The 15,698-nt window shown below is 39.4% G+C and overlaps 1 protein-coding gene across 1 annotated transcript in view; it reads left to right on the forward strand.

Annotated features, from left to right (window-relative positions):
- LOC139562357 (phospholipid phosphatase 4-like) overlaps window positions 1–15,698 on the forward strand; it is a 206,867-nt gene that overhangs the window by 111,095 nt on the left and 80,074 nt on the right. The window contains exon 3 of the mRNA XM_071380030.1: window positions 15,233–15,323. Coding sequence (XP_071236131.1) covers window positions 15,233–15,323 — 91 coding nt within the window. The remainder of the gene's footprint in view (window positions 1–15,232; window positions 15,324–15,698) is intronic.

Genomic DNA, 15,698 nt, shown 5'->3' on the forward strand with positions numbered 1-15,698 from the left:
GTTTTTATTTATCACACTTTTCTTTAACCATTTATGGTCTTTAGTACGGGGCCGATACAAGTTACTTACTTTTTTCCCCTTCTACTTGCCTCTTCCATTTTTGTGGTAATGCTGCAATTAGTTGGGTAGGTCATTTTGGGTAGAGCAGACATTTCCATATGTCTGTGTTAGCTGCATGTGCGACATAACTCCACCAGTCCTATTTATGATATCATTCACAAAAATTATACCTTTAAAAAAAAAAAAATCTTCATAAAAATATGTTTTTTTCTATCAATTAGTATATTTGAGTTTAACGGCACTATTTGTTGTATTATTTGTTCTGTCTTTTCAGGTGGATTAAACTGAAATTGCAACTAACTTTCTAAGGCTTGTTTAAAAAATAAGGATATTTTGGAGATTGATTCCTTTTCAAACAAGCAGGTGTAATCTGAATAAAGGGAAAAAGGCCATTCTTGAACATAGGATGAGACATTCCTACCAATTTACTAGAGAACCAGTTTGGATTTAATTATAACTTTTGTATGACTGATGCCTTTAGTGAGAGGTCTAATGCCTTAATATTTAATCATTTCTGTCCTCCGAATTCATATTCGTTATATAAATAGGCACTTTAAATTTTGTCTGGCTTGCCATGCCAAATAAAATTGAATATTCTTTGTTCATATAATTTAAGAAGCAGGTCACTATGTGTAGGCAAAACCATAAGCAAATAGGTCAACTGTGATATGACTAAAATGTTAATCAGGGTGATTGTTCCACAAATAGACAGGTATTTTCCTTTCCATTGTAGCAAGATCTTGTCTATTTTTGCTATCTTTCTATAAACATTTATTGAGTGAGATCATTTCTTTCTTTTGGGATTTGTATACCGAGTATGTCCACATCTTCGTCAGACCATTTAATTGGTAAACTACACGGTAAAGTAAAAATTGCATTTTTTAGGGATCCACTTATCATAATTTGGTTTTTATCCAGAGACGATAGCAAAAGGATCTAGATCCTCTATGAGGCTGTGGAGAGATTCTAATTGTGGTTTTAAAAGAAAACATGAATCATCAACGTTCAATGACACCTTAGTTTTTAAGCCACGGATTTCTAGTCCCTTAATATTATTGTTTGATATAATCTTAACAGCTAACATTTCGATGGCAATACTAAACAGATATGCCGATAGTGGACAACCTTGTTTTACTCCTCTAAATAGTTTAAAACTTTCTGAGATGTAGCCATTATTTACTATTTTACACCTAGGGTTACTATACATAACTTTAACCCATTTAATAAGAGATTCCCCAAAATTGAAATATTCTAGGCATTTAGATATAAACTCCAGTCGTACTTTATCAAAAGCCTTTTCAGAATCAGCTATGAAAACCAGGCCTGGTGGCCCCGATATTTCATAGTATTCTATTGTTTCCAGTACTTGTCTTGAATTTTCTCCAATGTATCGTCCATGTAAAAAAAAACGATCTGATTAGGATGAATAATATCTGACAATTATTTTTTAAATCTATGTGCCAAGCATTTTGCTAGGATTTTTGCATCACAACACTGAAGTGTAAGAGGTCTCCAATTGTTTTAAATGGACTGGATCTTTATATATACAGTGGGGAGAACAAGTATTTGATACACTGCCGATTTTGCAGGTTTTCCTACTTACAAAGCATGTAGAGGTCTGTAATTTTTATCATAGGTACACTTCAACTGTGAGAGACGGAATCTAAAACAAAAATCCAGAAAATCGCATTGTATGATTTTTAAATAATTAATTTGCATTTTATTGCATGACATAAGTATTTGATCACCTACCAACCAGTAAGAATTCCGGCTCTCACAGACCTGTTAGTTTTTCTTTAAGAAGCCCTCCTGTTCTCCACTCATTACCTGTATTAACTGCACCTGTTTGAACTCGTTACCTGTATAAAAGACACCTGTCCACACACAATCAAACAGATTCCAACCTCTCCACAATGGCCAAGACCAGAGAGCTGTGTAAGGACATCAGGGATAAAATTGTAGACCTGCACAAGGCTGGGATGGGCTACAGGACAATAGGCAAGCAGCTTGGTGAGAAGGAAACAACTGTTGGCGCAATTATTAGAAAATGGAAGAAGTTCAAGATGACGGTCAATCACCCTCGGTCTGGGGCTCCATGCAAGATTTCACCTCGTGGGGCATCAATGATCATGAGGAAGGTGAGGGATCAGCCCAGAACTACACGGCAGGACCTGGTCAATGACCTGAAGAGAGCTGGGACCACAGTCTCAAAGAAAACCATTAGTAACACACTACGCCGTCATGGATTAAAATCCTGCAGCGCACGCAAGGTCCCCCTGCTTAAGCCAGTGCATGTCCAGGCCTGTCTGAAGTTTGCCAATGACCATCTGGATGATCCAGAGGAGGAATGGGAGAAGGTCATGTGGTCTGATGAGACAAAAATAGAGCTTTTTGGTCTAACTCCACTCGCCGTGTTTGGAGGAAGAAGAAGTATGAGTACAACCCCAAGAACACCATCCCAACCGTGAAGCATGGAGGTGGAAACATCATTCTTTGGGGATGCTTTTCTGCAAAGGGGACAGGACGACTGCACCGTATTGAGGGGAGGATGGATGGGGCCATGTATCGCGAGATCTTGGCCAACAACCTCCTTCCCTCAGTAAGAGCATTGAAGATGGGTCGTGGCTGGGTCTTCCAGCATGACAACGACACGAAGCACACAGCCATGGCAACTAAGGAGTGGCTCCGTAAGAAGCATCTCAAGGTCCTGGAGTGGCCTAGCCAGTCTCCAGACCTGAACCCAATAGAAAATCTTTGGAGGGAGCTGAAAGTCCGTATTGCCCAGCGACAGCCCCGAAACCTGAAGGATCTGGAGAAGATCTGTAGGGAGGAGTGGGCCAAAATCCCTGCTGCAGTGTGTGCAAACCTAGTCAAGAACTACAGGAAACGTATGATCTCTGTAATTGCAAACAAAGGTTTCTGTACCAAATATTAAGTTCTGCTTTTCTGATGTATCAAATACTTATGTCATGCAATAAAATGCAAATTAATTACTTAAAAATCATACAATGTGATTTTCTGGATTTTTGTTTTAGATTCCGTCTCTCATAGTTGAAGTGTACCTATGATAAAAATTACAGACCTCTACATGCTTTGTAAGTAGGAAAACCTGCAAAATCGGCAGTGTATCAAATACTTGTTCTCCCCACTGTATATATATATATATATGTACCACTTGCGTTCTGTTGCTGTCACGCCCTGACCGTAGATTGCTTTGTATGTTTCTATTTTTAGTTTGGTCAGGGTGGGTATTCTATGTCTGGGTATTCTATGTTGTAGATCTAGGTTTTCTGTTCTGTGTGTTTGGCCTGGTGTGGTTCCCAATCAGAGGCAGCTGTCTATCGTTGTCTCTGATTGGGAGCCATATTTAGGTAGCCTGTTTTCCCACTTTTGTTTGTGGGTGGTTGTTTCCTGTTTAGTGTTTTGTCTCACCTTTCAGGACTATTCGTTTTTGTTGTTTGTCAAGTGTTTTTGTATTTTATAAAAAAAATATGACCACTTACCACGCTGCACCTTGGTCCTCCTCTCCTTCTCCAGACAACAATCGTTACAGTTGCAGTAATAATGACATCAGACCTTCTTGTTGCGTGTCTGATAATCTACTATTTATATAGGATTGGTTAAAACATGCTAATAATGGTCCTCTGAGTATATAAAAAAAGTTTAATATGCTTCCACTGGTATGCCATCCAGCCCTAGAGTTTTCCCAGCCTTATAGGCTTTAATTGCATCAAGAAGTTCATCCTCTGTAATTTGGCCTTCACATGAGTCTTTCTGTACACATATTAATTTTACATTATTATTAGGAAAAGAATCCATGCAATTAGCTTCAGTTAGTGGAGATGGAGGAGGCTGAAATTAAAACATATTCTTAAAGTACTTTACTTCCTCTTTCAAAATATAATTTGGTGAATCATGCGTGACTCCATTTATAACAAGTTTCAATACATTTTTTGGGGTAGGATTTCTATATTGAAAATTGATTTTCATTTTCCCCCATATTCCATTCAGTTCGCTTCATTTTTATAATATATTACAATGGATCTTTCTTGAATAAGTTCCTCCATTTCTTTTTGTTTTTCCTCTAACTTATTCTGTACTTCTATGGTAGAGTTTTTATTGCTATCTAACTGTACTTTTAGTCCTTCAATTTCCTTTGATAATATGGACTCTTTTTATCTATTGCTTTTGTTTTATAGATGAGTACTGAATTGCATGGCCTCTAAAGGCACTCTTAAAAGTGTCCCATACAAAAAGGGGATCTGCTGTACCTATGTTATGTCTGAAAAAGTCAGTTATAAATTCTTCTGTCCTAGTTCTAAACAATTTATCATTTAGTAGGCTTTGATTCAATTTCCAATATCCTCGCCCATGTGGAAATTCTGTAAGAGTAATACAGTGGGGCAAAAAAGTATTTAGTCAGCCACCAATTGTGCAAGTTCTCCCACTTAAAAAGATGAGAGAGGCCTGTAATTGTCATCATAGGTACACTTCAACTATGACAGACAAAATGAGAAAAAAAAAAGAAAAAAAATCACATTGTAGGATTTTTAATGAATTTATTTGCAAATTATGGTGGAAAATAAGCACAACTTTCAATTCTATTTATCAAAATATATGTTTGTAAACGTACCATTTAAAAGTAACATGATGATTGATTGCATATATAGCTGTACCATGATATTTGCATTGCTACTAAGTAAACCTCCAATTGGTCCCCACTGCCCGGCAGACCACCCCCCGACCCCCCGTATCCCATAGACCTGAAAAGACTGGGACCCATCCTTCGAAAAGAGCACACAGTGCCATTTACAGAACAGAAGTAGATCAACTGCCAAATGCATTTCCATCGCCCTCACCTCGATTTGTATTACATATAGCCATCAACAAAATATATACATATTTCAAAAATCCTGTTTCTTATTTTCCATAATTAGCTATTAATATGTGTAGTAATGTAGGCAATTTTTGCAAAGGATTTTACCTCTCACCAGTCTCCTCTTTACCAAAATTACATTATTGCAAGCAATTATTATATTAGCAAACAATTATTGTGAATCACCCTATATTGTCCCTAACATATTTTACTCCTTCGCAACAGTTGTGAGATACGCACATACACCCACACACTCATACACACTCAACTCTTTCCCCCCACACAACCATAGGCTCACATTCTCAACAGTTGCACCATCCCAGAGCCCAACTCAAGAAAGGTCTTGATTTACAAATGCATATACAGTTGCAGCTGTATGAGAAGGCCTGCAAGACCGTGCAACAAAAAAAATGGGCAGAAATTGAGATTTTATTAACCATTGTCACGTCCTAGATGATGGAGGTCAAATGTACACCTTTTCCCTGACCATCAATAGCTATTTTGAATCTGTGTATAATAAAGGTCTTTACGGGGATGCTTGACTGCTGTTGTTAGGACAGAATGCTCAGATCAACCCTTAAAGCGATGGGTGGGGCAAAAGCTTAAGGACGATGCTGAATGGGTGTAGACAACGAAGGACTCTCCAGTAGTAGGTACCAAAACATTCAAAGGCCATTTTCTCAATAGTGAGTTTACAAGTTGATCAACTTTCAAAGCAAAATGACTTTCCCATTGTTCCTCAACTGCAGTGTATGATTATACTATTATGTAGCTCTGAGTCTCTACTTTTATCTAATGTAAAAAAAAAAAAACACAATTTCAAATTTTGCTACAAAAGACAGATTTGAGCTGGTCGGTCACAAATGTTGATTGATCATTTTCATTTTTCAGATAGGCCTAGTTTGGGTGTCTAAAGATAAGCAGCTGTAACATCGCAATGCCTTCAATATTGTGGGATGAAGATATAACATATTCTGGCGAATTTGTTACGATATTTGCGAGGAAGAGCAGGGCTACCCGGCTGGCAAGGAATTTTAGCAACCAGGAAATGGTGGAGCGATTTCTGCATAGTGCATCTTTAATTGTCATTTGACTGTTTGCAAGCCTTTCTAATTAGCTGATTGCAAGCCTGTGGCCTTCTGCCTCAAGCGCTTCAGTTTCAATGTTAAATAAAAGAAAAATGCTACAATTAATAATTTTTTCAACGTGAGACTCATTGGCCTTGGCTCATTTTCTGTGAAGAACATGTAAAATAACACATTTTTATTGAGTGCACACTGTGCAGCCCCCTACACATTTATATTACTTATGTGGTATTCATGTCCACTGGACCCAAGGGTAATAAATGTGTGGGGAAAACAAGTAAAAATGAAGAAAAAAAGGTTTGCTGTGTGCCTTCATTCTGTCTCCCTCCTCCCTGGGCCTTCTGTTTCAACATTGCACCAAGAATCTGTCTGTTTCCCTGTCTGTCTGCCTCGCACTCTTTACACTTTGTAGTGTGTGAAACTACACGTCTTGTGGAAACCTGCAAAATGTTATTACAATACATTATTTCGATACATTGTAAAAAAAAATATATATATATTTTCCCACACTCTACCCCAGTCAGGTGCAAATTGGGAGAGGGACACAAATAAATTGCTTTTCATGTATGGCTCCTTACCAAAGCCAATCAGTATGGCAAAAATAATCTCTGCTCAGAGGGCCTTAGAAATAGTCTTTGCAGAGACAGAAGCTAGTGTGGATGGAGCTCTTCCACTTTGGATAATAAGACTTTTCCGAATATGAGGATCATGTCTCTGTCAATTCGGAATCTGACAGTGAGTTGGAAGAAGATTGACCCTCAGCTAGCCCCAGGACCAGCCTGTCAGGAACCAGCTAAATAGCAGTCTGCAGGAGTAGAAATAAAGTTTTTTTTATTTTTTTTATTTTTTATGTAATGGTCTTCTTGCCCAAGGAATGAGCCACCCTGCATGGCTGCCAAAGTGAGAAGGATGCAACCAGGACCAACTCGGATGGCGGTTACTCATGTGCAGGACATAAAGTCTTCTTTTGAACTGTTCATCCCAGACACCATCCAGAAAATCATTCTGGAATGCACTAATTTGGAGGGAAAGCTTGTTTTGGGAGAGAGATGGAAGGAGATGGACCAAACTAATATACATGCATACTTTGGGGTTCTTATCCTTGCTGATGTTTTCAGATATAATTGGGAATCCACAGAATCCCTGTGGGATGCAGAAACTGGCAGACCACTTTTTTGGAAACAATGTCTCTGGAAAACTTCCACATTATTTCCAGGATTATCTGCTTCGATAACCGAGACACCAAACCTGTTTGGCGGCAGAAAGACAAGCTAGCTGCAATCAGGTCAGTGTGGGACAAGTGGGTGGACCACATTCCCCTGTTTTACAACCCTGGGCCCAACGTTTCTGTTGATGAGCAGCTTATGCCATTTAGGGGCTGCTGCCTCTTCAGACAGTACATACCGTCTAAACCTACAAAGTATGGAATCAAGATCTGGGCTGCCTGTGATGCTGCTTCATCGTATGCTGGAACTTGCAAGTGTATATGGGGAAGCCAGATGGAGGAGCCCCAGAGAAGAACTAAGGGATGCGGGTTGTCCTGGACGTGACACAGGGACTCCGGGGCCACAACATAACGTGATAACTTTTTTGCTTTGCACAAGCTGGGACAGGAGCTCCTCAAGAGGAAGCTGACAATGGTAGGAACAGCCTTTGAATACACGGAACAGGCCAATCAATTCCTCTAAGTTTGTGTTCACAACCGACATGTCCCTAGTGTCCTACGTGCCAAAGAAAGGCAAAAATGTGGTACTCATGAGTACGCTACATAGGGATGGGAGAGTGTGGCCAGGAACATCAAAAACCAGAAATCATAATGGATTACAATGCCACAAAAGAAGGGGTGGACAATTTATACAAGCTGGTGACTGGCTACAGCTGCAAAAGAAGAACCCTACTGAACCCTAGGATTCAGGAGGAGGATGCTGGTGCCCCATCCACCCGACCCACAGAAGCAACAACTCCAATACCGCAAGTAAGTGTGAGTGATGTTGTTGCATGTGTGTGTTTCTGACTCTCCTACCTTGGCCTGCTGTAACTATATATGTTGGTGAGTGATGCTGCTGGCAGATGTTAGTAAAATTTCTGAACTAAGTGTTTTCATCATTCTAGATTGTAGCCGGTAGCAACAAGAAGCGCTGCAATGTGTGTGGACCAATGAAACACTCTTCCATAATTAAACATAATTATTTCATTAGATCTCTTTTTAGAGCCAGAAATGTCAACGACATCCATCTTCCGGACTCTTCCTTTCATACAAGAAGAACTCAATTTAATGATACTCATGTTTGTAATCATTAGACCCACATTCCTGTTTTCTCTCTATCCCAGACAATTTGTTAGAAATCTCCCTTTAATCACAATGACATCCTCAACTAACCTGTGCCCCCGCACATTGACTCTGTACTGGCACCCCCCTGTATATATTGTTCTTTTTTACTGCTGCTCTTTAATTACTTGTTACTTTTATCTCTTATTCTTATCTGTATTTTTTTAAACTGCACTGTTGGTTAGGGGCTCGGCTCGTAAGTAAGCATTTCACTGTAAGGCGAAACCTGCTGTATTCGGCGCATGTGACTAATACAATTTGATTTGATTTGAAAGATGTGACTTTTCAATGAAACCTCAAACTTTTGCATCTCAAGCAGCGTGTTACAGAATCCCCCTGCCGAATGCGCTGTGGAACTAATTCCAGCATATGTGTTGTTATTTATGTCTGGCTGGCGCCGCATACAGTGGTTCTTCATCTAAAAGTTGCATCATACTGCAGCACAGCTTGTGGGGTGCTGCAGAATTCTATGGCACATTATTTAAGTGTCAGCCATTGTTGACATTAATGCTAGTTAATGCTAGTTTGACCACCAGAGGGAATATTTGAGAAGTTAAGTTATTGAATTGATATGGAGCTGTAGACCTAAGAGTCCTGTTTACTGTAGCTGTTTTAGCGTAACTTACTTATTGGCATACAGGTGTCATGACTCTCTCTCTCCTGGGTGAGGATCAAAGGGACCCATCAGCTAGGCCAATGGCTGACAGATAACCAAACTCTCTCTCTCTCCTGGGGAGTTGTCCTGGTATTATGTCTTAACAACCGGATCGTAAATACCTGGCAGAAACTCTCCCTTTGGTTCTGCAGTACTGAGAAAGAAATGTGATGTGTGTAGAGAGAGACTTTGCCAAAACGCCAACATCCAAAAGTGTACAATGAAACAATATTTCTAACATAAGGAATGTGGGAAATGGCTGGTGGGGAACCAAACAATAATCATGTAATATAATTTATGATTTTGTGATGTCATTAAGGATGGTATAACAAGATAACTGTAACTCTGAAGGTGTACACGTTCTAGTTATCAGGTTTGGATCTAAATGTTGTATAAAATAAATGATTAAGTATAAGAATACTTTTGTGAAGATAAAATGTGATTGTTGCCTTCTAAATGAGATAATTGTTTTTCTCATGAACTTTTGCGAAGTCAGTAACCATGCCCAACTTGATGAAACACCCCCTTTTTACCCAAGCATAAAAGGACTCGTAACGAAATGTAAATTTGATCAAAACATGTCGGGTTGCTGCAGGTGTGTAAAGTGGTCCTAGCTGTACACTGGATAATCAATCCCTACAGACCAGACAGCGTGGAGCAGTGGCTACACGGCTGGAAATGGTTAAAACTACAAGTCCAGAAAATGGTAAGACCCTATGAAACTCTCGACAAGTGAAGAAGTTGAAGACTATACCAAACATTCTCAGTCTGCAGCTGGGTAATGTAAAGTAGTCTAGAACAATTTACACAGTTGGGAATGAAAAAACGTTCTCTATCACCACTGTGTGATAACCCTCTGATGGATCCATTCTAACAAACACTCCAGATCAAAAGAAGCCTACAACTATGTAGGACATTGTGACCTCTGGTGGATCACCAGAGACTTACATCAAACCACCATATTAAACCATCGAGTTCAACAGAGAGACGACAGAGAAAGACATCTACACATAAATATGTATTGCATTTCTTTTCTGAATGAGCGGTTGTTAGGGTTCTAAATATCCATATTTACGGTGAACGTATTTTTCAACTGTATGTACAATAAGTCCACTCTATGTCTCTCCCACTCCTTATCTTTCCCCAACCCCTTTCCATTGTGTAACAAGCCGTCATATCGGGTTAGTCCACTAGGGACTGTGTTCCATTGCATTATGTCAGTAATCTATAATCTATACTGTGTGTGTGTTTATGTATTTCTGTGTGATATTTTAGGTTAGTTAACTTCTCTAGGATAGGGGGCAGCATTTTCACTTTTGGATAAATAGCATGCCCAATTTCAACTTCCTTCTACTCATCCCCAGAAGCTAAGATATGCATATTATTAGTAGATTTGGATAGAAAACTCTCTAAAGTTTCTAAAACTGTTTGAATCATGTCTGTGAGTATAACAGAACTTACAGTGAGGGAAAAAAGTATTTGATCCCCTGCTGATTTTGTACGTTTGCCCACTGACAAAGAAATGATCAGTCTATAATTTTAATGGTAGGTTTATTTGAACAGTGAGAGACAGAATATCAACAAAAAAATCCAGAAAAACGCATGTCAAAAATGTTATGAATTGATTTGCATTTTAATGAGGGAAATAAGTATTTGACCCCTCTGCAAAACATGACTTAGTACTTGGTGGCAAAACCCTTGTTGGCAATCACAGAGGTCAGACGTTTCTTGTAGTTGGCCACCAGGTTTGCACACATCTCAGGAGGGATTTTGTCCCACTCCTCTTTGCAGATCTTCTTCAAGTCATTAAGGTTTCGAGGCTGACGTTTGGCAACTCGAACCTTCAGCTCCCTCCACAGATTTTCTATGGGATTAAGGTCTGGAGACTGGCTAGGCCACTCCAGGACCTTAATGTGCTTCTTCTTGAGCCACTCCTTTGTTGCCTTGGCCGTGTGTTTTGGGTCATTGTCATGCTGGAATACCCATCCACGACCCATTTTCAATACCCTGGCTAAGGGTTTGACGGTACATTTGACGGTACATGGCCCCGTCCATCGTCCCTTTGATGCGGTGAAGTTGTCCTGTCCCTTTAGCAGAAAAACACCCCCAAAGCATAATGTTTCCACCTCCATGTTTGACGGTGGGGATGGTTTCTTGGGGTCATAGGCAGCATTCCTCCTCCTCCAAACACGGCAAGTTGGGTTGATGCCAAAGAACTCCATGTTGGTCTCATCTGACCACAACACGTTCACCCAGTTGTCCTCTGAATCATTCAGATGTTCATTGGCAAACTTCAGACGGGCATGTATATGTGCTTTCTTGAGCAGGGGGACCTTGCGGGCGCTGCAGGATTTCAGTCCTTCACGGCATAGTGTGTTACCAATTGTTTTCTTGATGACTATGGTCCCAGCTGCCTTGAGATCATTGACAAGATCCTCCTGTGTAGTTCTGGGCTGATTCCTCACCGTTCTCATGATAATTGCAACTCCACGAGGTGAGATCTTGCATGGAGCCCCAGGCTGAGGGAGATTGACAGTTCTTTTGTGTTTCTTCCATTTGCGAATAATCACAGAAACTGTTGTCACCTTCTCACCAAGCTGCTTGGCGATGGTCTTGTAGCCCATTCCAGCCTTGTGTAGGTCTACAATCTTGTCCCTGACATCCTTGGAGAGCTCTTTGGTCTTGGCCATGGTGGAGAGTTTGGAATCTGATTGATTGATTGCTTCTGTGGACAGGTATATTTTATACAGGTAAGAAACTGAGATTAGGAGCACTCCTTTTAAGAGTGTGCTCCTAATCTCCGTTCGTTACCTGTATGAAAGACACCTGGGAGCCAGAAATCTTTTTGATTGAGAAGGGGTCAAATACTTATTTCCCTCATTAAAATGCAAATCAATTTATAACATTTTTGACATGCATTTTTCTGGATATTTTTGTTGTTATTCTGTCTCTCACTGTTCAAATAAACCTACCATTAAAATTATAGACTGATAATTTCTTTGTCAGTGGGCAAACGTACAAAATCAGCAGGGGATCAAATACTTTTTTCCCTCACTGTATGTAGCAAGCAAAACCCAGAGGACTAACCATTCAGATTTTTTTTTAGGTTTCATTGGGATACTAGATTTCTAATTAACCTGTTTGCAGTTCCTACCGCTTCCACTGGATGTCACCAGTCTTTGGAAATTGGTTCAGGTTATTCCTATGTGAAATGAAGAAGTACGGCCATCTGGAATCAGTGTAACGTTATGTGTACTGTTTGAGAGTTGCGCAAGACTAGAAAAGTAGCGTTAGTTTGTTGTCCTCCTGTATTGAAAACAGATAGACCCGTCTTCAATTTGATCGATTATTAACGTTTAAAAATACCTAAAGTTGTATTACAAAAGTAGTTTGAAATGTTTTGGAAAAGTTGAGGTAATTTTTGAGATATTTTGTAGTGACATTGCGCAAATTGGAAGCTGTTTTTTTCTGGATCAAACGCGCCAAATAAATGGACATTTTGGATATATATGGACGGAATTAATCGAACAAAAGGACCATTTGTGATGTTTATGGGACATATTGGAGTGCCAACAAAAGAAGCTCGTCAAAGGTAAGGCCTGATTTATATTTTATTTCTGCTTTTTGTGTTGTGCCTGCAGGGTTGAAATATGCTACACTCTCATTGTTTACTGTTGTGCTATCATCAGATAATGTTATGCCTTCGCCGAAAAGCCTTTTTGAAATCTGACATGTTGGCTGGATTCACAACGAATTTGGTATCTAACATGTGTGATTTAATGAAAGTTTGATTTTATATCATTTTTTTGAATTTGGCGCTCTGCATTTTCCCTGGCTATTGGCCAAGTGGGACGCAAGCGTCCCGCCTATCCCAGAGAGGTTTTAATAAATAAATAATTAAGCCAATTTGTGTATTGCTGAATCATCACTTAGGCTAGGGTTCGTGCAGATTTACGAGGTCAATGATGTTCAGAATGAGAATGATGAAGTACTAATACATTAATAAGTGACTTATCTATAGATATGAATATATCTTATAAGTTTAATTCGGGAGATAGTAACTCGTCAAATAGGTTTTCCTGTGGTGCTCCAAGTTACTAATGAGTTAACTGTTACATGATTAATTTAATCATTTTTATCATTATTTTATTAACAAAAGCATAAAGATGTTGATGAAAAAATACTGTACATTATATGCTTGATCCAACATTTGATGTAATTTTAATGCAGGGTTAATAATAATAATAATCGTTGGATAACAGATCGGCTCTCGGAACTCATTAAGAGGCGGCATCTATCTTCAGTATGCTTTAAATGCTCCAGGACCACCGACAGTTTTTTTATGCCTGACGCAGGACTCTAGTGTCAGAGAAGAGAGACTCTCTCAGGCTGAAAACACCTCCATTAACACCTCCACCGATAGATCAGCATTCGAACTCCCCCTTGGGATAGATTGGTGCAATGACAGAATGCCACCATCTACAACTAACGGTCGTAGCATAAGCTCAAAACTTTCAAAGGAAGAACCACTGTAGTCTAGCTCTCCCCTCACTTGAGAATATCGATCACCTCCAGCTCATGGCTTCAGCCAATCAAGCTGACCCCATGCACTTATCATGCATCCTGTGATTGGTCAGATGCTCCTAGCAGTCTAGTCAATCTAGTCCTTTGCATGCTCCCTCAAACGTATAAGTATTAGCCGGGCCTGAACCATGTTTTCTGGTCTGAGAACGTGAGTGGACATATAGGCATGAGATGTGTAAACAAAGTAAGTTGTTGTCGATGTTGTTGTCATTGCCGTATGTGCAGAGTAGCATTATTCTATGTAGTTCTCATTCCTGTTATTACTAAGTTACTACTACTAATATTGTCTGCAATGATTAGTCACTGTTTACTACTTCCTATTTCCTATAGATTTAAATACAGTCCTTGCTCTTGAATGTTGGTGTGCAATAGCCTACTATATGCTATATACAGTCCTTGCCATTATTCTTATTGTCCTGTTGCCATGCTAGTGATTAATCTGGTGTTGCTATGTAATACATGGTAATTATTAGGTCAATATTAGATACAATCCTTGTTGTTCTATTCCATATCCCAATATATCGTACTGCATATTTCCATTCAGGCCAATGTATTTATCTCCTGTATAGCATATTCATTCTACAGTATCTCTGTTTCTGTCCGTTACAGAACCATCCCCATGCATATGCCCATGTTCATCTCCAGTGTGTTTAAATAAAGTTCCCGTGTGTGTTAATTCTTTGGCTGCTCCCATCTAACTGGGAATGTGTGTCACAGGTCAGCAAATACGCAGAGTGACAGCGGCTTACTGCTGTCCCCTGATACAAATTTGAAGAAGGTTAACACCATAACGTCTGTGTAACTTCCTCACCTGCCTTCTATAAAAAGCAAGGAAAATGATATTAAAAAACTAAAAAGGAACTCTCTCCAAAAATACATTTTATTGTGATGACAAAATAACATATTTGTATTGACAAAGCAACAATACGCTAACTTTGCTTCTCCATCTATCGCTTTTGGCGCTTCACACAGACAGGGCTGTGCCTATCCTGTATCTAATCGATAGTCATCCTTCATCCCAGAAGTTTAAAAGCCCTACTCAGTCTGACCTCTCATAGACCTGCTATGATCTCCTGGGTGAGGTTATAATTGCCAGAGAGCGATAGTGATTTTGATACAGATTGCTTAACTGATACGATAAATTTGAATTTAAAGACTTAAATGGTCCAATTATCGCTATCTCAAGGGAAATTCGATGTGCTGTGAACATCAATGTGCTACACATCTTATGAATCAAGTGTTTGCATCCACTGCAGACTTTGAAGGAAAAACAGGATTATTGAATTTGGGCCGAAAGTAATGAACACTTTTTGAAGCAGAAATAATAACCTGGTGTCTGTGAAGGCCCAAGTCTCCTATGGAGTGACAGCCACTGAACACCAAACAGAATGCTCCCTTTAGTGCAAGAGATTCCAGAGCACAATAAAGAACCTTGTCAGTGGCAGCTCATTTTGAACTATTTTGATTAAAACCTTTAACGGTAGATGCCACACTGCACACTCCCAGTGTAAGGAAAAGTAATTTTGTGGCAAGCCAGGAAAATCGCTCTTGTGGACCTCTTTAGGAAATGATTAAGAGTTCCTGTAATCGGCAACAATGTCAGTGTTGTCTTTAGATTGTGTTTGTTCTTGTTTTCGTCACAGGCAATTTCGTTTCTCACTCCTTTGGCTGTGATATTCGTGGTGAAGATCATTCGGCGGACAGATAAGACAGAAATCAAGGAAGCGTGTCTAGGTATGTATGTTTTGAACCCTTAAATTGTCTCGTCATTTTCTCGGAACTGTTATCATTATTTACATCCTACAGACATGCTGTGAGTATGATTAAATAAGTGGTTGTAATGCAGGCCTTACCACATCTCACATCCTGTAGGAGGAATAGTAGTTGGTAAGGTAACATCTAATGGGGATCCGTATAAGCAACTTTAATAAGGTTAATTACATCCTCCTCCTTTCGTTCTTCATATTCACCATTATCCTAAATCTGTGTTTTATTATGCCAATTTTTGGTCACACTATAAACAAACTACAACTTATAGCATACATAAAGTCATCCGAAGCATGACATAAATGCTTCACACATCATCTATAAGCTTATGTCATACTATGT

The sequence above is a fragment of the Salvelinus alpinus genome, chromosome 32 (assembly GCF_045679555.1).
Source record: "Salvelinus alpinus chromosome 32, SLU_Salpinus.1, whole genome shotgun sequence".
In the NCBI taxonomy this organism is placed as follows: Eukaryota; Metazoa; Chordata; class Actinopteri; order Salmoniformes; family Salmonidae; genus Salvelinus; species Salvelinus alpinus.